The sequence below is a fragment of the Balearica regulorum genome, chromosome 1 (genome assembly GCF_011004875.1).
Source record: "Balearica regulorum gibbericeps isolate bBalReg1 chromosome 1, bBalReg1.pri, whole genome shotgun sequence".
Classification (NCBI taxonomy): Eukaryota; Metazoa; Chordata; class Aves; order Gruiformes; family Gruidae; genus Balearica; species Balearica regulorum.
The window spans coordinates 4,726,182-4,752,938 of record NC_046184.1 but is presented as its reverse complement, the minus strand read 5'-3'; the positions used below and the strand labels follow the sequence as shown (position 1 = coordinate 4,752,938).

At 43.4% G+C, this 26,757-nt stretch overlaps 1 protein-coding gene across 3 annotated transcripts in view; it reads left to right on the top strand.

Moving 5' to 3' along the window:
- SFMBT2 (Scm like with four mbt domains 2) overlaps nt 1–13,356 on the top strand; it is a 115,306-nt gene extending 101,950 nt beyond the window's left edge. For all 3 annotated transcript variants that reach the window (XM_075760773.1, XM_075760693.1, XM_075760858.1), the window contains 5 exons: nt 4,107–4,282; nt 5,906–6,078; nt 7,870–8,118; nt 8,274–8,402; nt 10,366–13,356. In XM_075760773.1, the coding sequence (XP_075616888.1) occupies nt 4,107–4,282; nt 5,906–6,078; nt 7,870–8,118; nt 8,274–8,402; nt 10,366–10,506 (868 nt within the window). In that variant the 3' untranslated portion in view covers nt 10,507–13,356. The remainder of the gene's footprint in view (nt 1–4,106; nt 4,283–5,905; nt 6,079–7,869; nt 8,119–8,273; nt 8,403–10,365) is intronic.
- Nucleotides 13,357–26,757: the final 13,401 nt, after the last annotated feature.

Here is a 26,757-nt window from a genome sequence, read left to right as displayed (position 1 = left end):
GGCTGGACAACTGAATCCAAAGGGTTGCAACCAGTGATATGAAGTCCAAGTGGCATCCAGTTATTAACGGTGCTCCTCAAGGTCAGTACAAACCTACAGTTCATATAATCTGCTTCATCTTCTACATCAGCTCTGCCGCAATACTTCTTGAGGCACTGCGATGGTGAATTAGTGTGGCTTTCTATGCCAAATATTCGAGATAGACGTCATTAGCACCAGTGGAATGACTTAAATCCTTTACAAGATGTCCTTAAAACCAGAACAATTCCAGGGCCCTTTCTGAATCCTGTCTTCAAAAGTACAAAATATCACTGGATGATTAAATAGCTTTGGAGGAAGATAACTATAACATTTTAATTGATTTTACATAGACTTAGATTATTTACAAAATCCTTGGTATTCAGGATACACTGAGTAGCTTCAAGGGTATCAGGGTTTTGATGAAAACTTTAGAGTTTTCTGTCATTGGCAGTTGCAATGGCCCATACAAGCAGTGTCCGATTCAAACATAATGAAGTGGATGTTAGACAATTTCTGCTGCTGTACTGGTAAGTTGCTTCTGGTAGACCCAATGGAGAGAGACTTTGGTTGTGTGCTGTGGGTAGCTTGGTTTTTTGCTGTGGGTAGCTAGTGTTTCCTGGAGATTTCTCATGTTTGGCAGACTTTAAGCTAGTAAGACAAATAGGAAATTTCTTGTAAAAGAACAGATAGGAGGTTTTGGTCCCCTGAAAGGAAATTTAGGCTTTTAGCCACTGAATTGTTCAAAATAGTCTGAATGATTGTCAGAACTGTGAATGAGACCTTTGAAAATGAGGGTAGTCTCAATGCTCTTGCTGTTTGAAGTGGCTTCAGCATGAGGCTTTTCACATCATCACACAATGGTCCCTAGCTGGAGTTCCTAGAAGACGTTTTGTTCTCATGACCCTCTGATCTATTTTATCACCAAAGGAAGTTTCAGCAGAAGAACGATATTGCCAGCAAAGTGCTTAATATTGTTGCTCATGGATCAGCAAAGATCCTGAGTATATTTTTCATGGAAATAGTTTCAGCCATAAAGGTTTCTCCAGTTTTTGGGATCTGAGGGCTGAGAAGGGGGGAGGGGAAAGGAAGATTTCTTTGGCTTTAGCTGAAAAATCTCTTTTTAAAGAACAGTGATTTCTAAGAAAACTGAAAATGTTATGCTTGACACAGCTGTTTTCCAAGCCTTCAGTGCTGCCATGCTGTGCATGCAGGTTACTTAATGCTTAGAAGTGGTTGGGAAGATAGGAGTCCTAGTATGAAAACATCAATAGAAATATCAGTAGTTGGTAATTTTTTGAGCGATGCTAATGGAAAAGGGTTTTCTGATTATATCCAAAGGAGTTCTTTTCACATGGCTGTCCTTGAACAGCTCATATTACCTTTGGTGGTGTTTGTGTTAAAAATCTTTAGTGTGTGAGGAATATGGAAAATATTACTAGAACCTGGTTTATAGTTGAAAGAGTGCTGCCAAAGCCAAAATAATGTAAGAAATACTACTGCGGCCAGTACTAACACCTTGGGTTATTGAGACTGCAGTCATGTTGATCTCCATTTTGCCATCCTTTCTGTTAATTGCAGAAGTGTGTATTGCATTCAAACCAGACTGTGAAATCAGTTGTTCGTTTTCCTGGTTTCATCTTTTTAATTCACCAGGCACTTTAGTGCAATGGGTCCTTTCTAGGCGGCCAAACACAATAGGAAGCACACAGTTAGCAGAAGTCAGCCATCCTTGAATAATACCCATCAGGCAGCTTTCTTAGCTTATACGAAAGAAGATCAAGAGGCAATTTGATTGCAATGCTTTTGCAGGGAAACAAAACTAGATGCAGTCTTTTCATCCTAGTGGTGAAAGTCAGAACAAGGACAAATAAATGTAAGTTAAATCCAGACATAAAATGAGGCATAGGCTCATGAGGTCTAGGTACAGGTGCTCCTGCTGCCAGGATTATTCCAGTATGGAGACCCTCAAGGGTAGGCTGGTGCTTTTCTGGAAGTGATGCTTTAGTCCAACCAAAGTTGTTGGGGTTCAGGTGAAGGTAACACGATGAAATTCTGCAGCCTGTCACAGGGGTCAGATTTACTGGTCTAATGATCTAGACGGTCATTAAACGTAATGGCTCCTGGAGAAGTAATAAGGACAGGAGTCTTTTCAAACACATTGAAAAGAAATATAAACCATTTATAAGTAGATATATTTAAATGCCTGTGGAATTTGTTCTTTTGATATTAGCTATTGCCAACTCCCCTTTAGCCAGCCTGCCTGTGTAGCTATTTCATAGGGAAGCTGGGGTAACAGTGCTCCGTTTCTGGAAGAAATGCTTTTTCCATTTTACATCATCTGTCCAGGTCTGTCAGGGTGCATGAAGAGTTGGCTAATTAAGTCATTCATTCATTCATTCAGAGGAACGAATGCAGGATGGTCTTCATGACATGGGGTCCTTGGTCAGACACCAAATGGGATATCAGAGCCAGGTGCCTTGCAGAAATGCTCATTTAGGTTATGGAAGAGTTTTGTGTTGAGGTGATCATTTGGATCAAGTCTTTTGTGACATGAGGATGGTCGGACTGGGCTGTTCTCAGACCCAAGTTTCATTTGGGTAGCCCTCTATAACACTTCACGTACCACAGTTTCAAACCCTTTTCCCATATCCCACTGTTCCCAGAAAACACTTTTGGGAGGGAGAACAGCAAAAGGTGGTTTCTCAGTTGCTTTGTGCAACTCAGTAAAACCTTCAGAGAGAAAACAGGGTCTAGGCGCATGCTGCATATTTTAACTCTCCAGCCACGTCTCCTTTGTTTCACCTTCTCCTCCTCTTCCTCTTCCATATCTGACTTAATCAGCAGCTGATTCCCTGCTAGGGAACTGTGGGTCTTAATGCGCTCACAAATGCTTTGTCTCATTTTCCTGATGACTGTATCTTTGTCTTTCACTGCCTCCCATCCAGTAATCTTTCTTTCACTGTCTCTCCCTCTTTTTCTTTTGTGTGTGTTACTTTTCACTACTCTAAGCACATTTATAATGCCTTAGCATCAGGCGCTTGCATGATTGTCTCTTGTGTTGCATTCCTCAGGACGTGTAAGAGATGTTTTAAAAACCTTATCTCACTGTTTACAATAGCTTGGTGCTGCTGTTTAATAAATTATGGGGATAATTGGTTTTTCAGAGTTCACATCTACAATGTATTACAGCAGGGATGTAACTGTATCTTTCTTAGCCATTTATCGCTCAGAAACACTTCATATAAAACACTGAAATAAATGTTTTAGTAGCACATGGATAACAAATTTAAGACAAACCTTTCATTGCAGATTTCTGCTCTAAATATTCCCTGTAGGAATCAGTTTTTAGCGTCTGTTCCCGCAGCCCTGTTAAACAGCTCAAGAGAGTCCCGACTGGTTCCTTGGGTTTTGCATTGCCCACATCTCATAGCAGTAAAGTCATCTGGTCCCCGTATGGCAGACAGTACAGTTTCACTCAGATACTTCTACACAGTGTGAGCATCCCAGTAACCACAGTTAGCACAATGAAACTGTGGACTTGTGAGCTGGAATGTGATATGAGAGCTGCCTCGAGAAAGATGGCAATGGAGAAGACCAAAGGTGTATTGGGGTCTTATGGAGACAGTCTCCAGTGCAGCCCAAACACAGGGTGGTGACCAGAAAGCTCTTCAAGGCATACAAGCGTCTCATCACAGGTCAATATATGAAGAAAGACTACATCCCTCTCCCCAAAACTTTGCATCAGTTCGTAGTATGAGCTTGCTGTCCTGTGCAGTATCCTCACTGAGCCTACTGTGATTTTTTCTCTTGCCATATCTACAGATATATCCAGTCTGCACATGCATTCCTCCCCAAATCATGTCCACACCTCTGATTCCAGGATCATTTCACTCTGCCTTTCCTTCCTCAAGTCCATCTGAAATGGAGCCACTAAACCAAGTAGACCTCTTCCACCTGCCTTCCCAAGAGAGACACTCTTCCAAAAGTCATTAGGGAAGATATCTCCCCAACAGAGGAGAGTCTGGTTTGTAGCATCGAAGGACATCACTTGATTGGTGACATGGGGTCTTTTACTCTTTTTTTAGATACAGAGGGAAGACATACAGGGCGACTGTTAAGATTGTGCGAACGTCGGATCAGGTAGCGGATTTCTGCAGAAGAGTCTGTGCAAAGTTGGAGTGCTGCCCCAACTTGTTCAGTCCAGTTCTGGTGACTGAAGTCTGCCCAGAGAATTGCTCCATTCATACTAAAACCAAGTACAGTGAGTATTGGCCAAAATGCTTCTTGTTGCTAGCTGGCAATTGGAGCAGTGGGAGACTGCATGAGCTAGTGATGAAGAACAGGAGTTGTGTAATAAATTAATATTGAGTAGGATTCATCTCATCTAAGAGCAGTTACTTAATCCTACTGGGCCACCATAGGCTCCCTTAGTATTCTGTACAGAGAAATAGGCATCTCCTGAAAACTGTCCATCTCACTCCATCCTAATATATCTGTTTGAAAGTCATTACTCTTTGAAAGTCGTGACTTTTCCTCATATGTAAAGTTAATATAAGGTGCACATAACAGACACCTGCAGTGGCCAGCTGAGATTTGAACTGCTACATCTGAGACACCTTCATTAGGTGAGATGAATCCTGTCCTACTCAGCGAAGAGTTTATGGCATACACACCGGCACAGGCCACTATCACAGTGCCCAGGTGCTGGAAGGAGTTTGGTAGCATTGACTCTCTCTGATCAAGGTGTTTAATATTTAAACATGTTCCTACCCATTCAGGAAGGCTGAAGTTAGGCGTGTGTTCAGCACTTTTGGTTGTCAATATTACTGCTATTATTGGCTCTTAAAGAGGTCAGAAAAGTGGAAGTGAGTGCCGTCCTTCTTCCACAAAGGTTGCAAGAAACCAATATGATTGATTTAAACTAATTACTTGCTGTTTGGTGCCAGAGTAGAAGGAGAAATGGGCTCAGGGAGATATTCAGATCACTGAATATGGGTTTCTGTAGAAGTCTACACCTAAGCTCCTACTGGTAGCAAGAGAGAGCACTGGAGGGCTGGAGGAGTACAGCTAGGGGAGCTCCAGCTGAGATTGTCTCATATTGAAGTTGATAATTGCATGTGGCTGGATGAATTGTTCCTCAAAACTCCATTGATGTGATGAAAGGCTCAGTTCAGTTACAAACTTTGACATGGGCGCCAAGTGCCGTTTTAGTTGTCCTGGGACACCCTAGCTAGTGAAGGGCAGAATATCTGTCAGTCCCAGAGGATGCTGGAGAATGTGTAAAAAAGCATCTAGCACAAGCACCTAATGCAAGGTCAGAGGACTCTTATGTCCTTAATTTCAACTTGGGCCACAAAATAGTCAAAGGTAATAAAACCCCATACCTTTGTACGTTGAATGAACATATATAATTCAGGATAGCTGTCCTTCTCCACTCTCTGCTGAAACCATTAGCAAGTCAAAGTGTATATAAGACTGTTAACTCATGCAGAAAGGCATTGGATCAAATCTAAAATACGCTGGCTTCTCTCCCTCCAAATCACTGCTCGGCTGAGTGGAAGCTTTGCCTAAGTACATATCTGAGGGTTATGTACTTAATCATAGGTTAATCATAGGTTAATCATATGTACTTAATCTTAGGGTTAAATTCTGAACTCCTCACTCATCACCAATAAATGCGTATACATAAGAGCTGTAACACTCTGTGCGAGTGTAAGGTGACATCTTATATTTACACTGTACATTTTTCCCAAATCAATGTATTCTAAAGTTTTTGTAAAAGTGCACCTAGAATGCAGTACTGAATCAGTAGCAAGAAGCAAGCCAAAGTTTCCTTCTCTTGGTGGTTAAAGTTTTTAACGGGTGTTTTGCTTCATTCCTCCAGCTTATTATTATGGGAAGAGGAAAAAAATCATTAAGCCACCAATCGGGGAAAACAACAACATGAAAAGTGGACACGTCAAGCCAGCCAGACGCAGAAAAAGGCGGAAATCCATCTTTGTGCAGAAAAAAAGGAGGTCGTCGGCTGTTGATTTGAATGCTGCAGGCTCTGCAGAGGTATTTTTTGCACTGGGATAAATCAGCAAAAGCCCCTTGGTGCTTTTTTTGTCCCCCTCATCTGCATCTTCCTTTTTGAGGGACTTCTCAGCAAACCTCAACCCTTCCTTTTTCCATTTTGAATACTACCTTGCTACTCTGTTCTTCTATGGTCAGACTGGTTTTATTGGGACACTTTGGGGACTTTTACCCTTGTCAATTTTAGAGTTAGCAAGTAGAGTTTTTGCTTCCACCTTTGTAATGCCTACTAGCTAATGTCCTGTCTAATTTTATATTTTTCTTTTCTTTTGCTTCCTTATAAGCAGATGAACCTGTTAGATGCATTGTGCAACATCTAGGAGAGTGAAGGAGGTCTGTGATCCATGTCTAAGATCTCTAAATATTATAATAAATAAAAATAACACTCAGGCCATTATGGCTTCAACGGCTTCTATTTTTTCATTAACCATTCATAATATTTTTGGTTCACAACATCAAACAATAGATGTTCTAGAAGCTTTAGAAAGCAAGCAAATGGTTTGTGTCCCAAATATATGGTATTTGAGGCCTCAATCTTTCCTGTATGCTGTGTAATATGACGGGATCCCAGCTTCAGCAATGTTTCATGTCCAAGTACAATCTGGAGCAGACTTAGTTCTGTGTGGACCGTTACCAGGTGGTTTTCCCATGACAGTAATGATAAAGTTAATATGTGGTTTCCCTTCCTTAGCTGAGTGCCAGCAATTGCTGTTTTGTGCAATGTGAAATAAAACTGATTTACTTAAATTCCCTGTACTTCAGCTGGAGGGGGATATTTTAGGCAGCTTTCAGTTGATTGCTTGTATTTTCATGACTTAGTCCTCATTTAGGTGCAGTTCTGCTTCATTTCCTTAGATTATACCTGCTTCAAATGAATTTAAACTGAAATAAACTCATGTTAAACCTACATCAACCATTAGCCAAGTTTTTCAACCTTTCGGCCAATATAACTAAGTTTGTCTAAAATTGCTCTTTCACTGAGCATATGGCTGAGATGCACATTCACACTTTGATCAGAGCTAAGCTGTCGAAGCCATTTGGGCCACTTATGTAAATATAAAGGTCAAAATACACAGTTTCTCTCAGTTGGTCTGTGCTTGCAAGCTCTGTGTGACAGAAATAACAAGAATCTGGTATAACATCCTTTAAATGGCAATTTGTGCTTCACCTTCGGCAGTTTGGTGTTGGGCTGAAAGCAGGGAAAACTGGGTGAAATTGTCTGTCCTGGGTTTTACGGAAATACCAGCTAAGAAATCAAGTACAAGTATACACTTGTACATCTAGATATTTTTAAAAGGCACCAAAATTTCCTTCATTTCAATACCAGCAACACCCAAGATAATTTGAAGCAACGTGAAGGTTTCAATTCAAACCTAGTTGTGGTTTTATTTCATCTCAAACAACCTGAGTTTCATTTTATCATTTTTATATTTTCCATTTCCCTTTCTCATGCACATCTGTAGTGCCACAAGGTTTGAGATACCAGCCCAACAGAGGAACGTTTCATGCCAGATGAGTTATTGCTGTTGACCTTTTGTTAGAAACAGAAAAAGGATTTGCCCATTGTGTAGCTTTTTATTCTGTATTTTGTGACAAATCTAAATTGAGGGCTAATCTACTTTGGACTGTAATGAAAATGAGATAATTTTGTTAAAATAAATGTTACCCTGGACCAGCATGGGCACGGGCATGCAGTTTGACCCAGTGCCTTTCGATTTGCTGCTGTATTAATCTCTGAGCCTGGATGCTGTTTCTCTGATGGTCCTTGTGCAGGAGAGTGAAGATGATGAGCCGGACGCAATGGAGGACGAGACGGGAAGTGAGGAAACCAGCTCAGAGCTCCGGGATGACCAGACAGACACCTCCTCCGCCGAGGTCCCCTCCACCAGGCCCCGGCGAGCGGTCACCTTGCGGAGCAGCACCGAGTCGGACAGACCTCCTCCCACGGAGAGAACCCGACGGAGCCGAAGACCACAGACCCACTCCTACGGCGAGGCGGAGAAGTGCATGCAAGTCAAGGAGGTGAGTACGCCCATAGGCTTTCACTCCCACTTAATAGCAATATTCCTCATAAATTAACCTTCAGTGCCAAGCCTTCCTCATCTGAGGAGGGCATCCTTGCCCTGGTTCTCCACACAAGGTAGTTTTCTTTATGAGAGCTTTTGTTTTTTTTGTAGGAAATTAAGCAAGAAGAGGAAGAGAAGCTCATCCTGGACAGTAATCCATTGGAGTGGACCGTAACTGATGTTGTGAGGTTTATTAAACTGACCGACTGTGCTCCCCTTGCCAAAATATTTCAGGAGCAGGTAGAGGTCTTCATGTAATTCTTCTCTTTGTGTCTGTGATGCTTAGTCACATCACAATAAAAAGAGCAGCACATACCACCTTGCTAGCTGGGCCCTGGGCTTTGACAAAAGGATTATGATCAGACTTTAGATCCCCTCAGGCCAAGCTATAGCACAAATTTTGACAAGGCATGAAAACCCGCGGAAACTTGAATCAGAGCCTTGCCAGATCCTCAGAGAGACCAGAAACAACCCAGCTGCGGTGCTTGTGAAAAGTAGGAGGTTTAGAACGTTCTTGTTCATGCCAAGGTCCACAGCACCATCCTGGTGTCACACAGGCACCTCAGTATACCAACAGATAGTGAGAAACCTAGCAAGCTCTCTCTCCTGGCCACATGGGTTCCACCCAGTTTTAAAATATTGGCCTGCAAAGCAGAAAACTGCTGCTTGAACCCAAAACTGGCTGTCTGAATTTTGTCACTAACACCTAGATGCTTCAAGTATGTAGACACCTACTTCCCATCTACATTGCTCTGAAGATCTGGCAGTCAGATCTTTGGATGACCTAATATTAGGAGATGCCAAGCATCTCCCCATTAAGCGGTTAGGTTTGCAGGAGCAGAAGCCAATGCTCTTCCTCTCAAGTCACTGTGAATGTGTAAAATTTATATAGAAACAGCCATTCCTTGGCTAATGAGTAACAGCCGCTGCTGAAAGTAAAGGGCAGCACTAAGAAATCATAGTTAGAAAGGAGCAAGTGCGGTTAATTGGGCCATAGCTGATGACGGTCAGTGGTATGGCCACTGCACATTGAACATTCTCTGATTCTTCACCATGAATAACTGTACCCAAGTACAGCTGCTTTGGCTGGGAGAAGTTGAAGTGCAAGTCTAGAGCAAGGCTGAAACACTCTATAGCAAGATGCTGTATTCACTGTATCCGCAGTGTGCTCCGTCTGTTTGTTAATCAGCCTGGAACAATGCCAGGGCTTGAAAGCCAACCCTGTCTCTCCTTTGCCAAAGAGTTTTATGGGGACTTTAATCAAACACAGATGACTGGAGCTTTTCCTTGTGATTTGCAAGGAAGCTCTGGTGCAATGGGCCATGCCATCAAGCTTCAGTGGAGGAAGAACCTAAGCCGTGGACAGTCCTGATCAAAGCAGTGCTTAAGGTGCCCAAATCCTCCTTGTCTTTAATGCTACCTAATCAGGGCTGTCCTGGGGAGTTTATGTTGCCTGTGAGTTACAGTGCTTTTTCTGCACTTAGGCTCTGATCCTCCCTAAGGGGTAAAAAGCAGTTTTGTAGCTTGCTCATCTGCTTCTCAGTCCATTAAAGAGTAAAGAGGACTTGAGCTCTTAATTAAGAAGAGGATCATAAAGCCAACAGAAAACCCTAGTAAAATGGCTTTCATCTGGGGCACTTGTTCATGGACTTTGGTGCATAAATACGCCTCAGGTAAGGATGTGACCCCCAGAGGTCCCTTACAGCCTACACCATTCTGTGATTCTGTGACATAAGAGATTGCAAGGGCTTCACGTGTTCCAGAAGAGGTCGGGGAAGGGTCTGACTTGGCAGTGGGACTAGCTTCAGTTTCTTGATTCTGCTCCCTCCTGTGTTTCCTGGTGTGTTGTCTGCAGCCTCCCCCTTGCCTCAGTTCCTCAGTCATAAAATGGGACTAATCAGATCTTCATGGACCCTGCAGAGTTTCTGTAGAAGGTTACCCAGCACTTCAGCAGCTGGGAGGCTTTTCCCAAGCTGGGGGCAAGGTGAGAGCCTGTGAAGACACACTAGACAAATTCTGAAAAAGCATCAGGTATCCCAGAAGAAGGAGATGGGCAGCATCAAAGTGAGAGGAAAGGGCAGAGGACAAAACCACCTTTAATTTTTGGGACATTCTTCCCTTCTTGCTTCTCCAGACCTGGTTATGCTTTCTGCCCTCCAGAGACCACAAACAAAACCATTTTCCCTGTCTTTTTCTTCCCCAGGACATTGATGGCCAAGCCCTTCTGTTGCTGACACTGCCCACAGTGCAGGAGTGCATGGAGCTGAAGCTTGGTCCAGCCATCAAACTGTGTCACCAGATCGAGCGAGTAAAAGTTGCTTTCTATGCACAATATGCCAACTGACTGCACTTCTCCATTTCTTTCTGTTCTCCTTCTTGTTCCCTCTCTTTTTTAACATTTCAACTTGTTCAAGGTTTTTTTTTTTTTTTTTTTCCCCTCTCCCTTTTCCAAGATGATGTGGAATTGTAAGCACTGGGAATTAATCTGTACGGAAGGAAACAAAAAAAGACAAGAAAAAGCTAGCAACAAATTGAACTAATTTTTCTGTACTTGTAAAGCACACTGAAGGACTGCTGGCATCTTTCCTCATGAGCCTCATAAACCCCTTACACCGTGGTGCAAGGCCAGCATGGATCAGATGGTTTGTCATTTGTTAAAACAAAGCTACCGATGGCAGACACATTCCCAAGAAGAAGGGTCGGACATTTCTGGATGATGATGGTTTGTCTAGGTCAGTTTCTGGACATGAACAATTCTTTTAGCCAACTCTGACACACTTCTTTCATATTGAAATGTAAGTGATCATTTGTAGCATTACCTGGGGTTTACTGCAAATTTGATCTTGGTGATCAATGGGCTTTTTTTTTCTCCCACCTCTCCAGTCTTACAAAAGGAAAAAGTGTTATACCAGTCATACACTGTCTGTTATTCCTGAGTGATTTATAAAAGAGGACTCAACCCACGGTCTCTGTATGATATCAGACGAAGCTGCAGCAAACTGACAGGGGTGCAACAACCTAGTGTGCAATAACACGTCCTGAGCCGCGCTGGCTGTGCACAGTGAGCTGAATGTCTCTGTGATGGCGTCTGTGCAGTACTGCATTCTTGTACAGGAACATGCATGAAAGCTTTCATAGTCAAGCCCATCCTGTTAAATCCAAGTCACTTTAAAGACCTGACTTTGAGCCCCATGGGGTGAAAAAAAAAGGCTCTTCAGATGAAGCTGTTGAGTGAATACTGGTTTCATTTGCACCTTCATGAGTCTGGTTGCTAGGTGAGAATAAAAAGCATCAATGTTTTCAGGCTGTGTACACCACAGTAATTTAGACCAGCTGAGGATCTGACCCAATGCAGTCTATATAAACCTCCCAGATTGTCCCAGTTCCACCCTGGCCAGTGAAACTAGGGACTTGCTTTGTGCCAAGCAGAGTAAGCACCAGGGGGCTGAAGAAATGGGTTGGACACCTTGGGTTTGCCTCAGCTGTATTTATAGCAGAAGTATTTCCCATTTACGTTTCTGGGATATGTGACCCCATTAGTCCCACATGTTGAGCCTGGATTTGCTGTAATTCAGCAGAGGTTGGCAGCATCACATTGGTGTAAAAGTCTCCCCAGACCAAGAACAAAACTGGGACCAAGTCTGAATTTTGCTCTGACTTTAAGGTGCAAGTGAATCCCTCCTTGCAAAAAGTGAATTGGATAGTTAGTGCTGAGATTTAGCCTGTTTTCGTAGGAAATCACTGACTTCAGCAGATTTTTGTTCTCAAACCGTGAACAGACTCCTGTTCCCTGGTCTCGGGGAACCCACCTTGGAAATCATACACAGCTCTGTTACAATGCTGTGATGCCAAAGCCCACTCAGTTAAGACCTCTTCAAAAAGAAATGCCATTCATAGCCCTAAATCTGAAGGCAGTGCTGATGGCCAGATAACCCCCACCTCAAGCACTTACCATATGGTGACAGCAAACTTGGATCAGATAATCCTGCTGACCACCGTGTGCTCAGAAAAGCCTATTGACCAACACCAGGCTATAGCTGCTGCTTTCTCCTTCATCAGTTTCCTCCTTAAGTTCTTTGGATTAAAGAAGGAAAGCCTCAGAAATGAATATTCTGGACTACATCTGTATCTGCCCTAGGGAATGTGTCAGGAAAGAAGCATTGACTCCGGTTGCCATGTGTCACTGGGGACTTTATAGTCTCTCTTTCACTGAGTTTTCTGATTTGCCACTGAGGAATGCGATGGGTGCAACCGCTGCAGGCTGGGCCAGATCCTGCCAACTCCTGAAACTTCATCAAAATTTTCTTACGTGGGAGATCAGCAGGACTGGATCTGTTCTCAGCTGTTGTCTTGTACTGAAGATCTTGTTGTTCAAGTTTTAATCAACTGAAGGGAAAAGTAATCACCTCTGCATCAAATGGTTTTATTTTGTTTCTCAGAAATCCAGGAATAGGGTTCTGTATTGGTCCAGACATTCAAAAACTGGGTTTTAGACTGTATTTCCTACTGACGGTAGCAGTGGACTGTGTCCATACAACTGGTTTGATAACTACTTTGGATCCCTCTAAGGGTCCCCTAAAAATGTTGTTGCGTGTTTCGTCTCTGAATACAAAAGGATTGTGCCCAGCAGAATGAGAGCACAGCTGAGAAAAACAGGGAGGGTGCTTCTCCCAGCTCCTCCTTGCTTCAGCCCAGTCTCTCCAATGACTGGTATAACATCTGTCAACAGGATGTATCTCCCAAAAGACTGCTGTCAGGAGAAGCGGCCTATGAGGACATTTCAAGGAAGGGAAGCAGAATGGCTGTTTGTTGAACAGCATCCCAGCACTGATCCTTTACTCATCATGTCCATGTTTTTCTGAGCATCCTTTGCTGCTCTGGTGTTCTTGGAGTTTCTGGCTGCTGGGATTTGTCAGAGACATTTAACGCTTCCTGGGACATGTTGCAAAAATGTCATTGTTTTCTCCATCAGCCTTGTAACTGTAGATATTCTTATGGCAGCTAACTACTCATGGAGGCATGGTCGGGGAGCAGACAGCCTCAGACTGTGAGAGCAACCAGCTCTGATGTTGGCCAAGCAGGGGATGGGTGAAGCATTGAGCCCAGCACATGGGAGTCTTTACTGATTGTTCAGGGAAGTTAAATCGTATTTAAAACTCACCTATTAAACAACAACAAAAAAAGAGTTTTAATTTTAGCTTGCGCCAGCTCTTTTATTTCCTCAGGTGTCTTTCTCCTCACCATTTGTCTTTCAATTTATTGTTCTTCAGTGTCGCCTCATTTATCACTCTCTGTCCTTTCGGAGATGATAACCTGAAATCTTTATCCTAAAATTACTTCGGGTGGTAAATGCTTTATTACTTGTTTTAGTCTGCAGGTTGGGAAGAAATAGGGGATTGGGGTACTGTTGTCTGTTGCACTGATTGCCGTCCAGAAAAGCTGGAGCTGAACTTCTTAGACAATTTCTTAAGCAAGTGGAAAATGGACTGTGCATAGTTTAACTGCACAGTATGCTCAGGTTGTCACTTACAGCTTGAGCAAAGATCAGAAGAAACTACTTACTCTTGCCTGGACTTCAACTCTGGAACATTAACAAGGCTTTGCAGTAATGTACTTCAAAGGAGATATTGGAAAACCGATTTTGCTAGTGTAAAATATCACTTTACTTTGCAATGTAGAAGTACAAGCCACTGCAAGTTTTTTTTTGGTCCAGCCCTGGTTCTGAGTTAAATTCAGAGCTGGTGCAACTTAGCAGATACACCGATGGCATTGGTGAAGCCACATCTTTTCCCTTCCTTGTTCTGAATTTGGCATCCAGGCCTGAAGTTTATTGTGTTATCAGCTACAAAAGGCCACCACTATGAAGTGCTGAACTCATGATTATTCAAGACTGGTACCAAGGGCTAAGGAGCAACCCTGCTGTTGCTTTCGGGCTGTTGGATGCTGAACTTAAGCACATTCACACAGACCACTTTGCTCCCACAAGAAGGGTGCACAGGCACCTGTTACTGGCCTCTCTTCAGGCATATAACCGAGGATGGGCATTTCTAGAGCAAAAGTAGGGGGTTGAAGAGTGTGTAGTGCCTGCTTATCTTCATTTGTGCTGGCTTCTTTAGAGCTTGCACTCAATCCGGTTAAACAGACCCAAGGGCAGGTCCCTGCTCCCTTCCCAATCCCCACACCACTTACCGTGACAGAATCAGCCCATTCCCAGTCCGCAGGCCCACCACACCAGTCTCTGAAATTGGATTAAAACATTAATTTAGGGGGATGTCCATCATTCCCAGGCTGGTTGTCCTGCCTTCTTCCTGCTGTCATGGATGCTCCTTTCCCACATTGAAAAAACATGCTCTCTTTGGTTTCAGAGCTCTTCTTCCCTTTCCACCTCAAAAACACAGCTGCCATCCACACTCCTGTTTTTTTCTCCATGCCAGGATGACCAAACCTTGGCTTTTTCTACCTCTCAGAGGCATGATGGCCTCTCAGCTCTGAGAATGATTTCAGGGTCTCCGGCTCCACCGTGTTAATCATATGCAATAGCCCTTGATAGTTTGGTCCTGCAGGGTACAGAGAACCTCCTAGAAATGCTGTGTGCCCTCAGTAACCACTGAAATCAGGGCAAATGGTTACACACCCTGTCCTTAGTGAAGCATCTAGCAGATGCATGTCCTAGCTGAGATGGCCTGACCCACACTGTCAGAGGTGTTTGAATGGCTGGTAGGATGTACAAAGTTTCTCATTAAGTTAGACACCTAAAACCCATTCACTTTGGGTAAACAGCTAATTTGCCTTAACCTGGAAAGTCACCATTCCTTGGCTTTCACCTTCAACCTTTCGCAGTCCCCAGTCGTGTGGTGTGGAGTAAATACCATCTCAGCTCTTGGAAGGCAAACCAGACACTGTTGGGCTGCCATAATCAATATTTGGTCACCTGAAAAGCCTGTCTTGGTCTTTTCAGGGCACAAAATTGAATTTGGCAGAGCTGAAGTGCCATCTCAGTGTTTTAGAAGCTCAGTACCATCAGGGTACTTCAAATACTTTTTGCTTTTCTGGTGCAGTATTTCTGGAGAATGATGAACTCAGACTGTTCCTCCTATTTCCAAATTCAAGTGCCAAAAAGAGAAGAACATGCTGCAACTGAACACCATTAAAACCAGCTTTTTTACATGTGGATAAATATAGTCTCAAGGGCTCCATTTTGGTGCTAAGATATGTCATACTGTATTTTCCATTGCTTGGGATCACAAAGCTGAGTCCCTATTCCAGGAAATATTTTCTGTAATCAGCAATGTCTTAAGCATTAGGATTTTACTTTTTTTCTAGTGGCTTTAGATTTTTTAACTCAGATGCACTCAACAAATACCACCCTCCCCCAATCATGTAAGTTTTATACAGTATATTTATGTAAAAACTCTTTCAAAATGTAGATGCATGTGTATTTTCCCTCAATAATAGTCTTCATCACATCAGCTGACCCAGAACTAAGGGAATCTGTTAGGATTTGATCCAGAAGTAACCAAGGTTAGTGGAAGGGCCCTCACAGATGTGTGGGCTGTGGGACCAGGTCTTCACCAATTTTTTAGAAGTCAAAAAGTGTGCAGTGAATAATAATAAAATTTAAACCCCTCCTTCTCAGAGCAGGCAGAAATCCAGCTGAAATCTGCCAGACTTAACAAGAGAGGGCTTGTGTCCTTAGGTGCTCATGAACACCCAATAAAGGAGCAGAAGTATTTAATGTCCTCCTTTATTCTTTGGTACAATACTCCAGCAAGAAGTGCAAATAATCTTAATGGCTGCATTTAGTATATGAGCCAGTCATCAAAGATGAGAGTTTTACAGTCCAGTAGTCCCTTAAATGTCAGCCGTCCTGCAGAAGAAGAGTGGTTTTGCAATGGTTTGTGCCATGCACTGGAATTCTCTTGCAGAAGACGACACGTGAACTGCACAAAACCAACACGGGTCATAGTTTTAAGTACTCATGGCCTTTCTCTTGTTTTAGTATTTCATGTTAATTCTTACCTTGAAAAACGTCTCATGTTCCTGATTTAAAACTCCAGCATCTGTGCTGTAATGGCACAGTATACCAGCAAAATACATTTTTATCCATCGTCACACTATAGATGAGCATGGGGGCATTTAGTTGACAAGCAGTTAGGTCAGGTGAGACAAGGGGATCTTGCTTCAATACCTTGTTGAAGGAGTCATGGAAGGGCAGATGTTCCCCACAGCTCACTGTGGAGGAACAGATGTTTCCAGTGGTGCTATTGCTGGATAGGTCACATAGCCCAAGTAGCCTAAAGCAGCAGGTCAGTTGCCGTGTGGCTACCTACCCACAGATATTCCTGGTCTTGATGACTGCCAAGGATGTGGGAGAGGGGAGGGAGGGTTTCAGGGAAGAAGAAAGATTGGAGTTCTGGGCTTGAGATATCTTTGTGGAGAGGGGACCTCTCACAACAGGGAAGCACAGCTGGTCCACGAGCATCATTCCTAAAGGCTTCTCTTGAGTCTTTTTCACAGCAAAGATGCTTTGAGTCCCAGCAGGGGCCAGGTAAGAGGAAGGAAGGAAGCTAGCAATATACTCAGAGCTACAATGCTGAACGGTTCATATTTTGTTTTCCTGGTGGAGATAACAGAGATTTGGCTCAGGTGGCTCTATGGTCCTTGGCTGGATAGTAGGGAAAAAAATTAGTCTTTTTTTCTTGTACCCAACTCCTGTGCATCTTCAGGGTTTGGGTGCTGAAGAATCTCCTCTTGCACCTTTCAGATTTCCATAGGAAATGTCAAGGGCTAAAACTTGGGCTCTCTCTCGTAGAAAAAGGTGACATTGCCCTGAGTTCAGGTTGTGACTCTACAAAACACTCTGCTCTGTGTTACAATGTGACAGGATGAAAATGATCATTCCCAAGTCACCCCACCTGCTTATTGCTGCTCCAGTTTCACCAGAGATTATGGACATTATGTCTGCTTATAAATGTACCCATTAAATTTCCCAATCCCTGTTCTGCCAGACCTAGTCAGGATGTGCCCACATGAGCAGTTATTTCAGCAGCCTTCACCTTCAGGGACCTGCTTGCTATAAAACACTCACCTGGGGAATGGTATTGTGACACTTTCATGAACACAGGCAGGGATGTCAAGTACAGCCAGGCATTTGCTGCAGTATGGTCCAACAGAGGTGGAAGTCTCAAGTGCAGGCTTTGAAGGGAGTTGAGTCTTCTCATGTAGGACAAGGCAAGCACTTAAACCCTCCTGTCTCTTATGGAACAACGGAAATTAGCTCCACAACCAGCAGTTATGGTCCATTTGTGGTGATGCACGTTGAAAAACTTTGAATTGTTTTGCATTCCAGTTTGTACTGAAGATTTGATTCAAACTTTGTGATATATTCCCTTTGGTGTGTTACAAATGTATGTATGTATATATATATGTGTATATATGTGTGTGTATATATATACATATAAATCAATCAATGCTGGTGTTTTTACTTTTTAAAGTTCACAGGGCAAAGGGCATGTTTGCTGTAAGATTCGATTCTGTATATATGTTCTCATGTAAATAAGTGAAAATCTATATTCAGAGTTATATTTTAATTTTTATTCAAAATGAAAAAAAATCCCCTTTTTACTTGAAACAATTGTAAGCCACGTTGTTAATAAAGTAACAATAAATCCTATCTCTCTCCAGGGTATTTTTTTTTGTTTGGCTGGACAGTAACCATTGTGTTTTGATGTATTTGGCTCATCCCTGAGGACATAAGGTGAGAAAGCCATCTGCTTGGCTTCACTGCTAATACAAATTTAGCTCCATCTTGAGTGACCTCATGCATCTTCTAGGACAGGCCGGTCAAGATTTGTCCCTTATGGTGTTAGACACTTACAGAGGCACCTCTGGAGGATCTCTTTTTGTCCCTAGAGGGAAGCACCTGCAATGAGATTTAGGTTGGTCAAGTTGAATCAACTTAGGGAACTGCCTTTCTTCAGTGCCTTTGGAGGACATCAAGAAAAGATGAACTCTTCATTTAGGTTAATGCTAAGAGAAGGTGAACCTGAGCCAGTAGCCAGTCTACATGGATGGGTGTCCTGGTTTTGGCAGGGAAAGAGTTAATTTTCTTCCTAGCAGCAGGTATAGTGCTGTGTTTTGGATTTAGGATGACAATAATGTTGATAACACACTGATGTTTTTAGTTTTTGCCAAGCAGTCAAGGACTTAGCTTCTCATACTGCCCTCCTAATGCAAAGGCAGGGGGCACCCAAGAAGCTGAGAGGGGACACAGCCAGGACAGCTGACCCAAACTGGCCAAAGGGATATTCCATACCATATGACATCATACTCTGTATATAACTGGAGGAGTTGGCTGGGAGGGAGCACAGCTCAGGAACTAGCTGAGCATTGGTTCTGGGTAGTGAACAATTGTGCTGTGCATCGCTTCTTTTGTATATTCTTTTATCATTGTTATTATTATTATCCTTTTCTGTACTATTAAACTGTCTTTATCTCAACCCATGAGTTTTACTTTTTTCGATTCTCTCCCACATCCCACTGGTGGGGGCGGGGGGGGGGGGGGGCATGGTGTGTGAGTAAATGTCTGTGTGGTTGTTTTAGCTACCTGCCGGGTTAAACCATGACAACGGGCATAGGTTGCATCCCTTAGAGCACCATGCACACACAACAGCATGACTTCCAGGGAGTGCAGGCTCCTGTCCAAGCAGAGCTGTGCCACCACATCTACGTGCTCTGCATGCTCCACACTCCAGCCCTAATGAATGTGCCCGAACTCCCTGGACCACACTCCTGCCCTCACTGAGCCCCAGACCTCCAGGGAGGTGCAACGCAGGCTCCCTGGCTCAACCCTCCATAGATGCCAAGCTGCAGCCTCAGTTTGTAGGATCTGAGTTTATATGACTGCAAATTCTTCCCAGGAGCAGTATGGCAGAACATGGAATGAGAAAGATGGTGGGTGGGTGAAGAGACACAAGAACATCTGAGGACCTCCTAGGAGAGTGACAGGGCCAGAGGTGAAAGGAATGAAGGTAACGCAGTAAGCAACAGGTAAGGAAGGTTGTAGTGAGAGAGGAGCTGATGGTGGCAGGACAAGAATTACAGCAGGGCCACAGCACATGGAGCAGAAACAATAAACAAAACTTCCCAAGGTGTGCAGCAGCCATTGAATATGGCAGGAGACCTCTAAATGGTGTCCTGAGTCCTGCCCAGAAAGACTCTTTCTTGGGCTAGCTCAGCTACTGGGCATTTGCCATTGGTCTCATCACCTGTCCCCTCTGTCCCAGTGAAAGTGGGTTAGTGCACACCCCAAGACAGCAGCATTGCATCTGTTGCCATGTGCATGGGAGAAAGTGAGCACAGAGTCTACACAATTAGCTAACAACTCGAGTCATCCTTGTTTTGGTTTTGCTCCGTCAATCCCATTCAGATGTTTCTTGTGGATACAGCAAAAAGAGGAGAGACAACCTTGCTCCTTCTGTCATCCTTTTCTCTTAGTTCTTTAAGACTGGCCATTCTTTAGTGGGCAAAAATACAAGTATGGGCAAGCAAGTGGGTTTATAGTGATTTAAAAAGGGATCAAACCACTGGAAAGATTTTTTTTTTTTTTTTTTTTTACAATGTCAATGAAGTCTTGGGATGGAAATCCTCTGTGTTACTCATTATGATCCTGTAACTGCAGCCCATGCTTTGGGAAGCACAACAGTGCAGATGTAGTCAGAGAAGTGACCTGTCCAAACAGCCTTAAAGCATCAGGCCAATGGATAGTGATGTGTGTTGACATGTGGCTTGCTAGACCATGGACGTCCTCACTGAGAGGTGATGTAGAGAATGGGAAAGATTTATACAAGGAAATAATTCTGAGCTAAGTCTGACAGTGACATAAAACTAAAAGAGCAAAAGCTTGAATGTTTTATGATATTCCTCGGAATCCAGAGGTGAAAATAAATCCATGTATCTCCCTGCAGCTTATTACATAGTCATTTAAAAGTAATGCAAAGGTCAGACACTGGTTTTTAAATTTCTGCCCCAGCTCAGGGAAGACATGCTCAGAGCTCTGCAAAGAGCTAATTTTTAAAGAATGTAATGCAAAGTGATTTTAGTAAACCTCTGGCAAGATAGTCCAACAGAGCTCCTTGAAATTAATGACCAACACATGAAATATAGTTGTCATATATAATTTCCTTCAGGGAAAAAGATCTTCCAGCCTTGCTTCTGACATCACAGGCCAAGATTCTGAAGACTAGCCTCCATTTTTAGTATTGCAGTTTTTCATGCACAATTAATTTCGGAAAGATTTCTAGTTACTTCACCTGATTTGTGGACACAATCAAGCACTTGTGTTAGAAGCAGTATGAACACCAACATGTTGTCATGTACCCCTTAAAAAAACACCTACAAAAATAAAGTTGTATTTTCAGGTCTCTGAGGAAACACCATCTTTCTTTTTTGCACACAAAATGAACAAGAAAAGTAGGTAGTTGTAGTTCATTCCTAGGATTTTTTGATAGACTTTCAAGATTAATAATTATTGGTTTTAATAACCATATTGTTGCTGTTACAGCTACTTTTGTTGGCATTGTTATTGCTTTTTTAATTTCAAGATTCATGTGTGTCAGTGAAATGTAATGATTCTCAGTGTCCTCCTACTGCTACAATATTTACTTAAGAATGCTCTGGCTATAATGTCTCTACTCAGTTACCGTAAGTTGATTTTATAACTTCATCTCAACCGAAGATGTAAGCATGTTGTCTTCTCTAATAAGAAGTCATAAAATCTTAAAACCAGAGAAAAATAGTGCTGCAGGACACCTTCAGGTGTCAGCTTGACTGTTTCCCCTGCACAAGGCAGGACCAATTAGACAAATCTTATTCCTATTTGGCATTTGTTTAACCTGACCTTCGGATGGGTGTCAAAATAAGACCTCCAGCAACAAGCGATTTCCCAGCACCTCTACAGGATATATAAAAAAAGGTGATGGCATTTCAATGATGAAACATAATATTCCCAGACAAAACCACTGAGCTGATGGTGCCGTTGAATGGCCATCGCAAAATGAAAAGCTCAAAATGACTGGTGATTAATGTAGAAATTGATAAACATAAAAGCAGAAAATTCACAGTTAAGATGGATTAAATTTCAAGTTTGGGAGGTAGAACATATGATCTGGAGGTTACAACAGAAGATGGTACTACAGGCAACTTCCCTGCAATACACAGTGCTGCCACCATGGCGCTTGAGTCTCTGGATAAGTCATCTCTGGAAATAAAGCTTTGTAACACAGAGCTCCTAGGTTGCACCCAGGCAACTCAATGGCCCACTGACTCACAGCCGTACTGGCTGAAGAATCATAGAATCATAGAATCATAGAACAGTTTGGGTTGGAAGGGACCTTAAAGATCACGTAGTTCCAACCACCCTGCTGCGGGCAGGGACACCCTCCACTAGACCACGTTGCCCAAAGCCTCATCCAACCTGGCCTTGAACACTTCCAGGGATGGGGCCTCCACAACCTCTCTGGGCAACCTGTTCCAGTGCCTCACCACCCTCACAGGGAAGAATTTCTTTCTAACATCTAATCTAAATCGACCCTCCTTCAGCTTAAACCCATTCCCCCTTGTCCTGTCACTACACTCCCTGATAAACAGTCCCTCACCATCTTTCCTGTAGGCTCCTTCAGGTATCGGTAAGCCGCGTATCCAAATGTCGGATCCAAAACTGCAAGGGCTAAACAGTTTGCCCAGCAATGCCTAATGGTGAGTTGGTGAGTCAGACTAGAGCTGTTAGCCATAAAGAAGAGTAGATGGCCTTGATTGACAGTCAACCTCAAATGCTTCGGAATCGGTTGGACACTCTCCCATACCAGTTTAGGGAATGCAATACCCATGACGGACATGGAATGGGAATGCTTGAGCATGCATTCCTTCCAGGCATGATCATAGAATCATAGAATGGTTTGTGTTGGAAGGGACCTTAAATATCACTTAGTTCCAACCCTCTGCCATGGGCCGGGATACCCTCTGCTAGACCAGGTCATGATAATACATGATAACACAGTCTCCTTTAGTGGACAACTCCCACTAGCTAGAGAGAGAGGTAGGAAGAGCCCTTAGCTCCTGAACACCTGTTAGCTCTTGATAATCCTGCTCTGGGTGGGATTTCCAAGGTGATGGCTTTCTGGAACCTGCCTTTTGTTCCCAAGAGAAGACGACATTGACCACTTTCCTGACTCAGCCCAGGATTAACAGCAATCTTTCATTCTCTGCCCTAAACAGAGCTTTTAATTTAAGAGCCTCTTTTTGTTAAGACATGTAAACCTAAAAATGTCCATAAGAACCAATGTAAATTTTTCATGTAAATGTGGAGTCTGCACAGAGCAGAAGGGAGAGAAATAGAAGAAATGAAGAAAGGAAGGAAAGCAAGCAGGTCTCAACCCAACACCAGGGCCCTTGACCACAAAACTTAAGGACAGATACACTTTTAATTTTACTCATGAGAAAGTGAAGCCGTATGAAGGCACCATTTGAACTAATTTCCCCATATCAGCTTCATTCTTGCACTCTTTCTGAGTGTGTCGGTGGCTCCTAATCACGTGCAGAAAGCTCTATACCTAACAGCTTTATCTTATTGGGGCTATGGTAGATAACAGGCCCAAATATTTGTTGGCAATGAGGTGGCTGGAGGAAAAGATGGTGTTCACAGATCTCAAAGAGGGTCCTCACCAAGAGGTACAGATGCAGCAATGATCAAAGATTGGGAAGCATGTGATAGAGGGGTCTGGTCCATATCTAGTGAGGACAGTATTTCCTTTGACTTTTAAATGAGCTGGAGCCAGCCAGGATGCCTAGTGCCTGATGGGATGGACAACAGGATGGAAAGTGAAGAGGCTGGAAATCTAACTGCAGACTGCTGAATGATGCACCCCATGTTAGGGGATATTGTTTTCTGCCATGATTCCCCTGAAACCCAATAAAACATGTTCAGAAATGTGTTCCAAAGTTTTATTTCTCCTCTGGAAATGGAGCTGCTATTGCATAGGCATTTTGAAGTTGCTTTCCGGGGGCTTTTTCTCTCTTTTTTTTTTTTTTTTTCTTCTTCTTAATTCCTTTAATAAGAAGCAGATTTTTGTTTCCATTTACAATCGTTAAGCTGCAGTGTCTATGTGCGTGCGTGTGTATCTGTATGTGAGAGTCTCCAGTCCATTGTGAAACACAAACCAGAATATCAAGTCTTTGCATTTCCTTAGATCGTTTTTTATCTGATATTGAATTAAGTAAAGGGCTTAATGTTCAAAGTGGTGTTTGGGGAGTTACTCACACAAGTTCTGTTATTGCTTTTAATGGGATTTGTGCAGATTGCTTTGAAGATGAGTCCCTTAATGTAGAATAGGAAAAGACATTCTAAATTGTAACTTATTTCAGACAAATCTATCTTTATTTTTTACTGATAGAGTATTAGAGACATGAGACAAGGAAGCATTTACTGCATTTTTTCATATATTAGTATTATTGACAGGCATGTGAAGGCAAGTTTGGTTCAGATAATCCAGTGAATACTTTGCTGAACTTTTAGAAGTGGAAAGAAAAGTACTTTAAATTTTGAAATTACAATGAAAATTGGTGACATTTCAGAGAATACAGAGCTGGAAAGAAAAGGTCATAAAACATATCCTAGACACTGTAGACTCAATACTGATGGAAATCTTAGTTTGCAAAGTGGACACCTCAGCCTGCAGCTCTCTAGTACCTCCCTTAGTTATTGCACTAAGAAGTGATGACCACTCTGCTTTTAAGATGTGACTAGGAGCAGAAAAGAGAAGGCAAAGGGAAGTCTGGCTGATGGGACTGGCTGGATGGTCTCACTGAAAGAGTTGTGGTCAAAGGCTCAATGTCCAAGTGGAGAACAGTGACGCGTGGTGTTTCTCAGGGGTCAGTACTGGGACCAGCACTGTTCAACATCTTTGTCGGCAACATGGACGGTGGGATCAAGTGCACCCTCAGCAAGTTTGCCAACGACACCAAGCTGTGTGGTACAGTTGACATGCTGGAGGGAAGGGATGCCATCCAGAGGGACCTGGACAGGCTGGAGAGGTGGGCCCCTGAGAACCACATGAAGTTCAACAAGGCCAAGTGCAAGGTCCTGCACGTGGGTCGGGGCAATCCCAAGCACAACCACAGGCTGAGCAAGGAATGGGTTGAAAGCAGCCCCAAGGAGAAGGACTTGGGGGTATTGATTGATGAGAAGCTCAACATGAGCCAGCAGTGTGCGCTTGCAGCCCAGAAGGCCAACCGTGTCCTGGGCTGCATCACGAGAACTGTGACCAGCAGGTCGAGGGAGGGGATCCTGCCCCTCTACTCCGCTTTTGTGAGACCCCACCTGGAGTACTGCGTCCAGCTCTGGGGGCCCCAGTACAGGAGAGACATGGAGCTGTTGGAGCGAGTCCAGAGGAGGCCATGAAGATGATCAGAGGGCTGGAGCACCTCTCCTGTGAGGACAGGCTGAGAGAGTTGGGGTTGTTCAGCCTGGAGAAGAGAAGGCTCCGGGGAGATCTAATTGTGGCTTACCAGTACCTGAAGGGGCCTACAGGAAAGCTGGTGAGGGACTGTTTATGAGGGAGTGCAGTGACAGGACAAGGGGGAATGGGTTTAAGCTGAAGGAAGGTCAGTTTAGATTAGATGTTAGAAAGAAATTCTTCCCTGTTAGAGTGGTGAGGCACTGGCACAGGTTGCCCAGAGAAGCTGTGGCTGCCCCATCCCTGGAAGTGTTCAAGACCAGGTTGGATGAGGCTTTGGGCAATGTGGTCTAGTGGAGGGTGTCCCTGCCTGCAGCAGGGGGCTTGGAACTAGATGATCTTTGACGTCCCTTCCAACCCAAACCGTTCTATGATTCTACGACTGTAGAGAAAAAGTCTTGAGGATACAGCATAATGCATTTTCTTGAGAAATCTCATCCCTTCTGACTCCAGAGAAGAGTCAGATGAGGCTTGTCTTATATGAGCTGAGAACAGGGAAGCCTGGGCCTATCAAGCAACCTGTGGGCTGAGTCATGCAGCCACTGAGGACAGAGCAGGGCAGTGCTAGGATAAGTGTTATTTAATTTTCAGGTGCGTGGGCAGAGAGCATCTCACCTGACTCCAGCCAAGGCTGGAGCTAGTGATCACCACAGAGCATCCAAGACATATATGGGTATATATCCAAGGAAAAGTCATACCTTCTTGGAGCAGCAGCTAGAAGTGGCATTTTTGAGGTCTCTTAGATAGCAGTAGGTGCCTGTGTTGAATCAACTCGTTCAAGTCCCACCTGGCTATCTACTTGTATGGCTCCACTGACTGTACCAAATACAATCATAGACACCAACATGCTAGCAGACACTCTCATGTAGGCTTCCATTAGCCTTAGTGGGATAACCGAGGTCCACGCCTCTTTTGTGGTTTCTGTCTCTGGAGGAATGCATGGGGTGATAACCACACTGGTCCAGGCACCTTCTCTAATACTGATGAGCAGTTTATGGCTAGCTTTCTCACTGCTGAGCTTGCAGTGAAGATTTGTGGCCTGCTTTCTTCTCAGATTCTTGCAACCCCTCTCTTTTATCCTCTGATCTGGATGATAAAGTTGACAGAAGCTATATAAATTATAGTCTTTGGAGTATTAATTGCCTGTTTCTAAAAGATTAATTACAGAATATCTCTTACATTCACAGATGAGTGTTAGTGAGACATGCAGTATTATTCAACAGTTATCTCTTTCTGAATCACCCAGTCTGTTCTGGATGTAAACCAGTTGATAGTTTCTGAGCAGCAGAGGTGTGAAGAAGTTATAGGGGAGAGTTAGTAGAAACTTTTGTGCTTTATCTACTTCTCATAACTGCCTACGTATAGGTTTGTGGTCCATAGTAAACATGGAGCAATTTAATGCACTTAACCCACAAGCCAAGGTTACATTGTCACCTCAGTGTCAGCACTCTTTCTGCCTCAGTGAGTGGTCCCATCCCCTCCCTGTGTCCTTTCTGCTTTCTCACTTGTGCTGTGAGTATTTTGACAGTTGGGAAATTCATCTGGTTAAAGACTAACCCACATTAAAAAACTATCATATCTTTCAAGTGGCTCCTTTTCCCCAGTATATCTATCATCTGCCTCGATGCATGAGGTCTTCCATCAGTGTTTTGGGATGGGTAGGAACACGCACTTGGGAAAGAAAGGAGGAAAGGATCATATTTTTCATTTGCCCATGGATTTACACTGAAATCAGGTATGGGAATTGGCAATAGTCCTGGAGACAAGGGCAGACACTTCATACCACGTGCGCAGCAGGAGAATTGTTATGTGTCAAACAGTTCACCTTGCACTCAAGCATCCATAAGCCAAGCTAAGCACCACCAGACCAAACCCAGAAGATCTCCATCCTAGAGAAATAATTTCACTACATATTTGAAAGCCATGCCTCAAAGACATACAGAAGCAATGCAAAGAAACCACATGGAGGGGATCTCATCAATATTTATAAACATCTAAAGAGCGAGTGTCAAGAGGATGGGGCTAGATTCTTCTCTACGGTGCCCAGAGACAGGACAAGGGGCAATAGGCACAAACAGGAACAC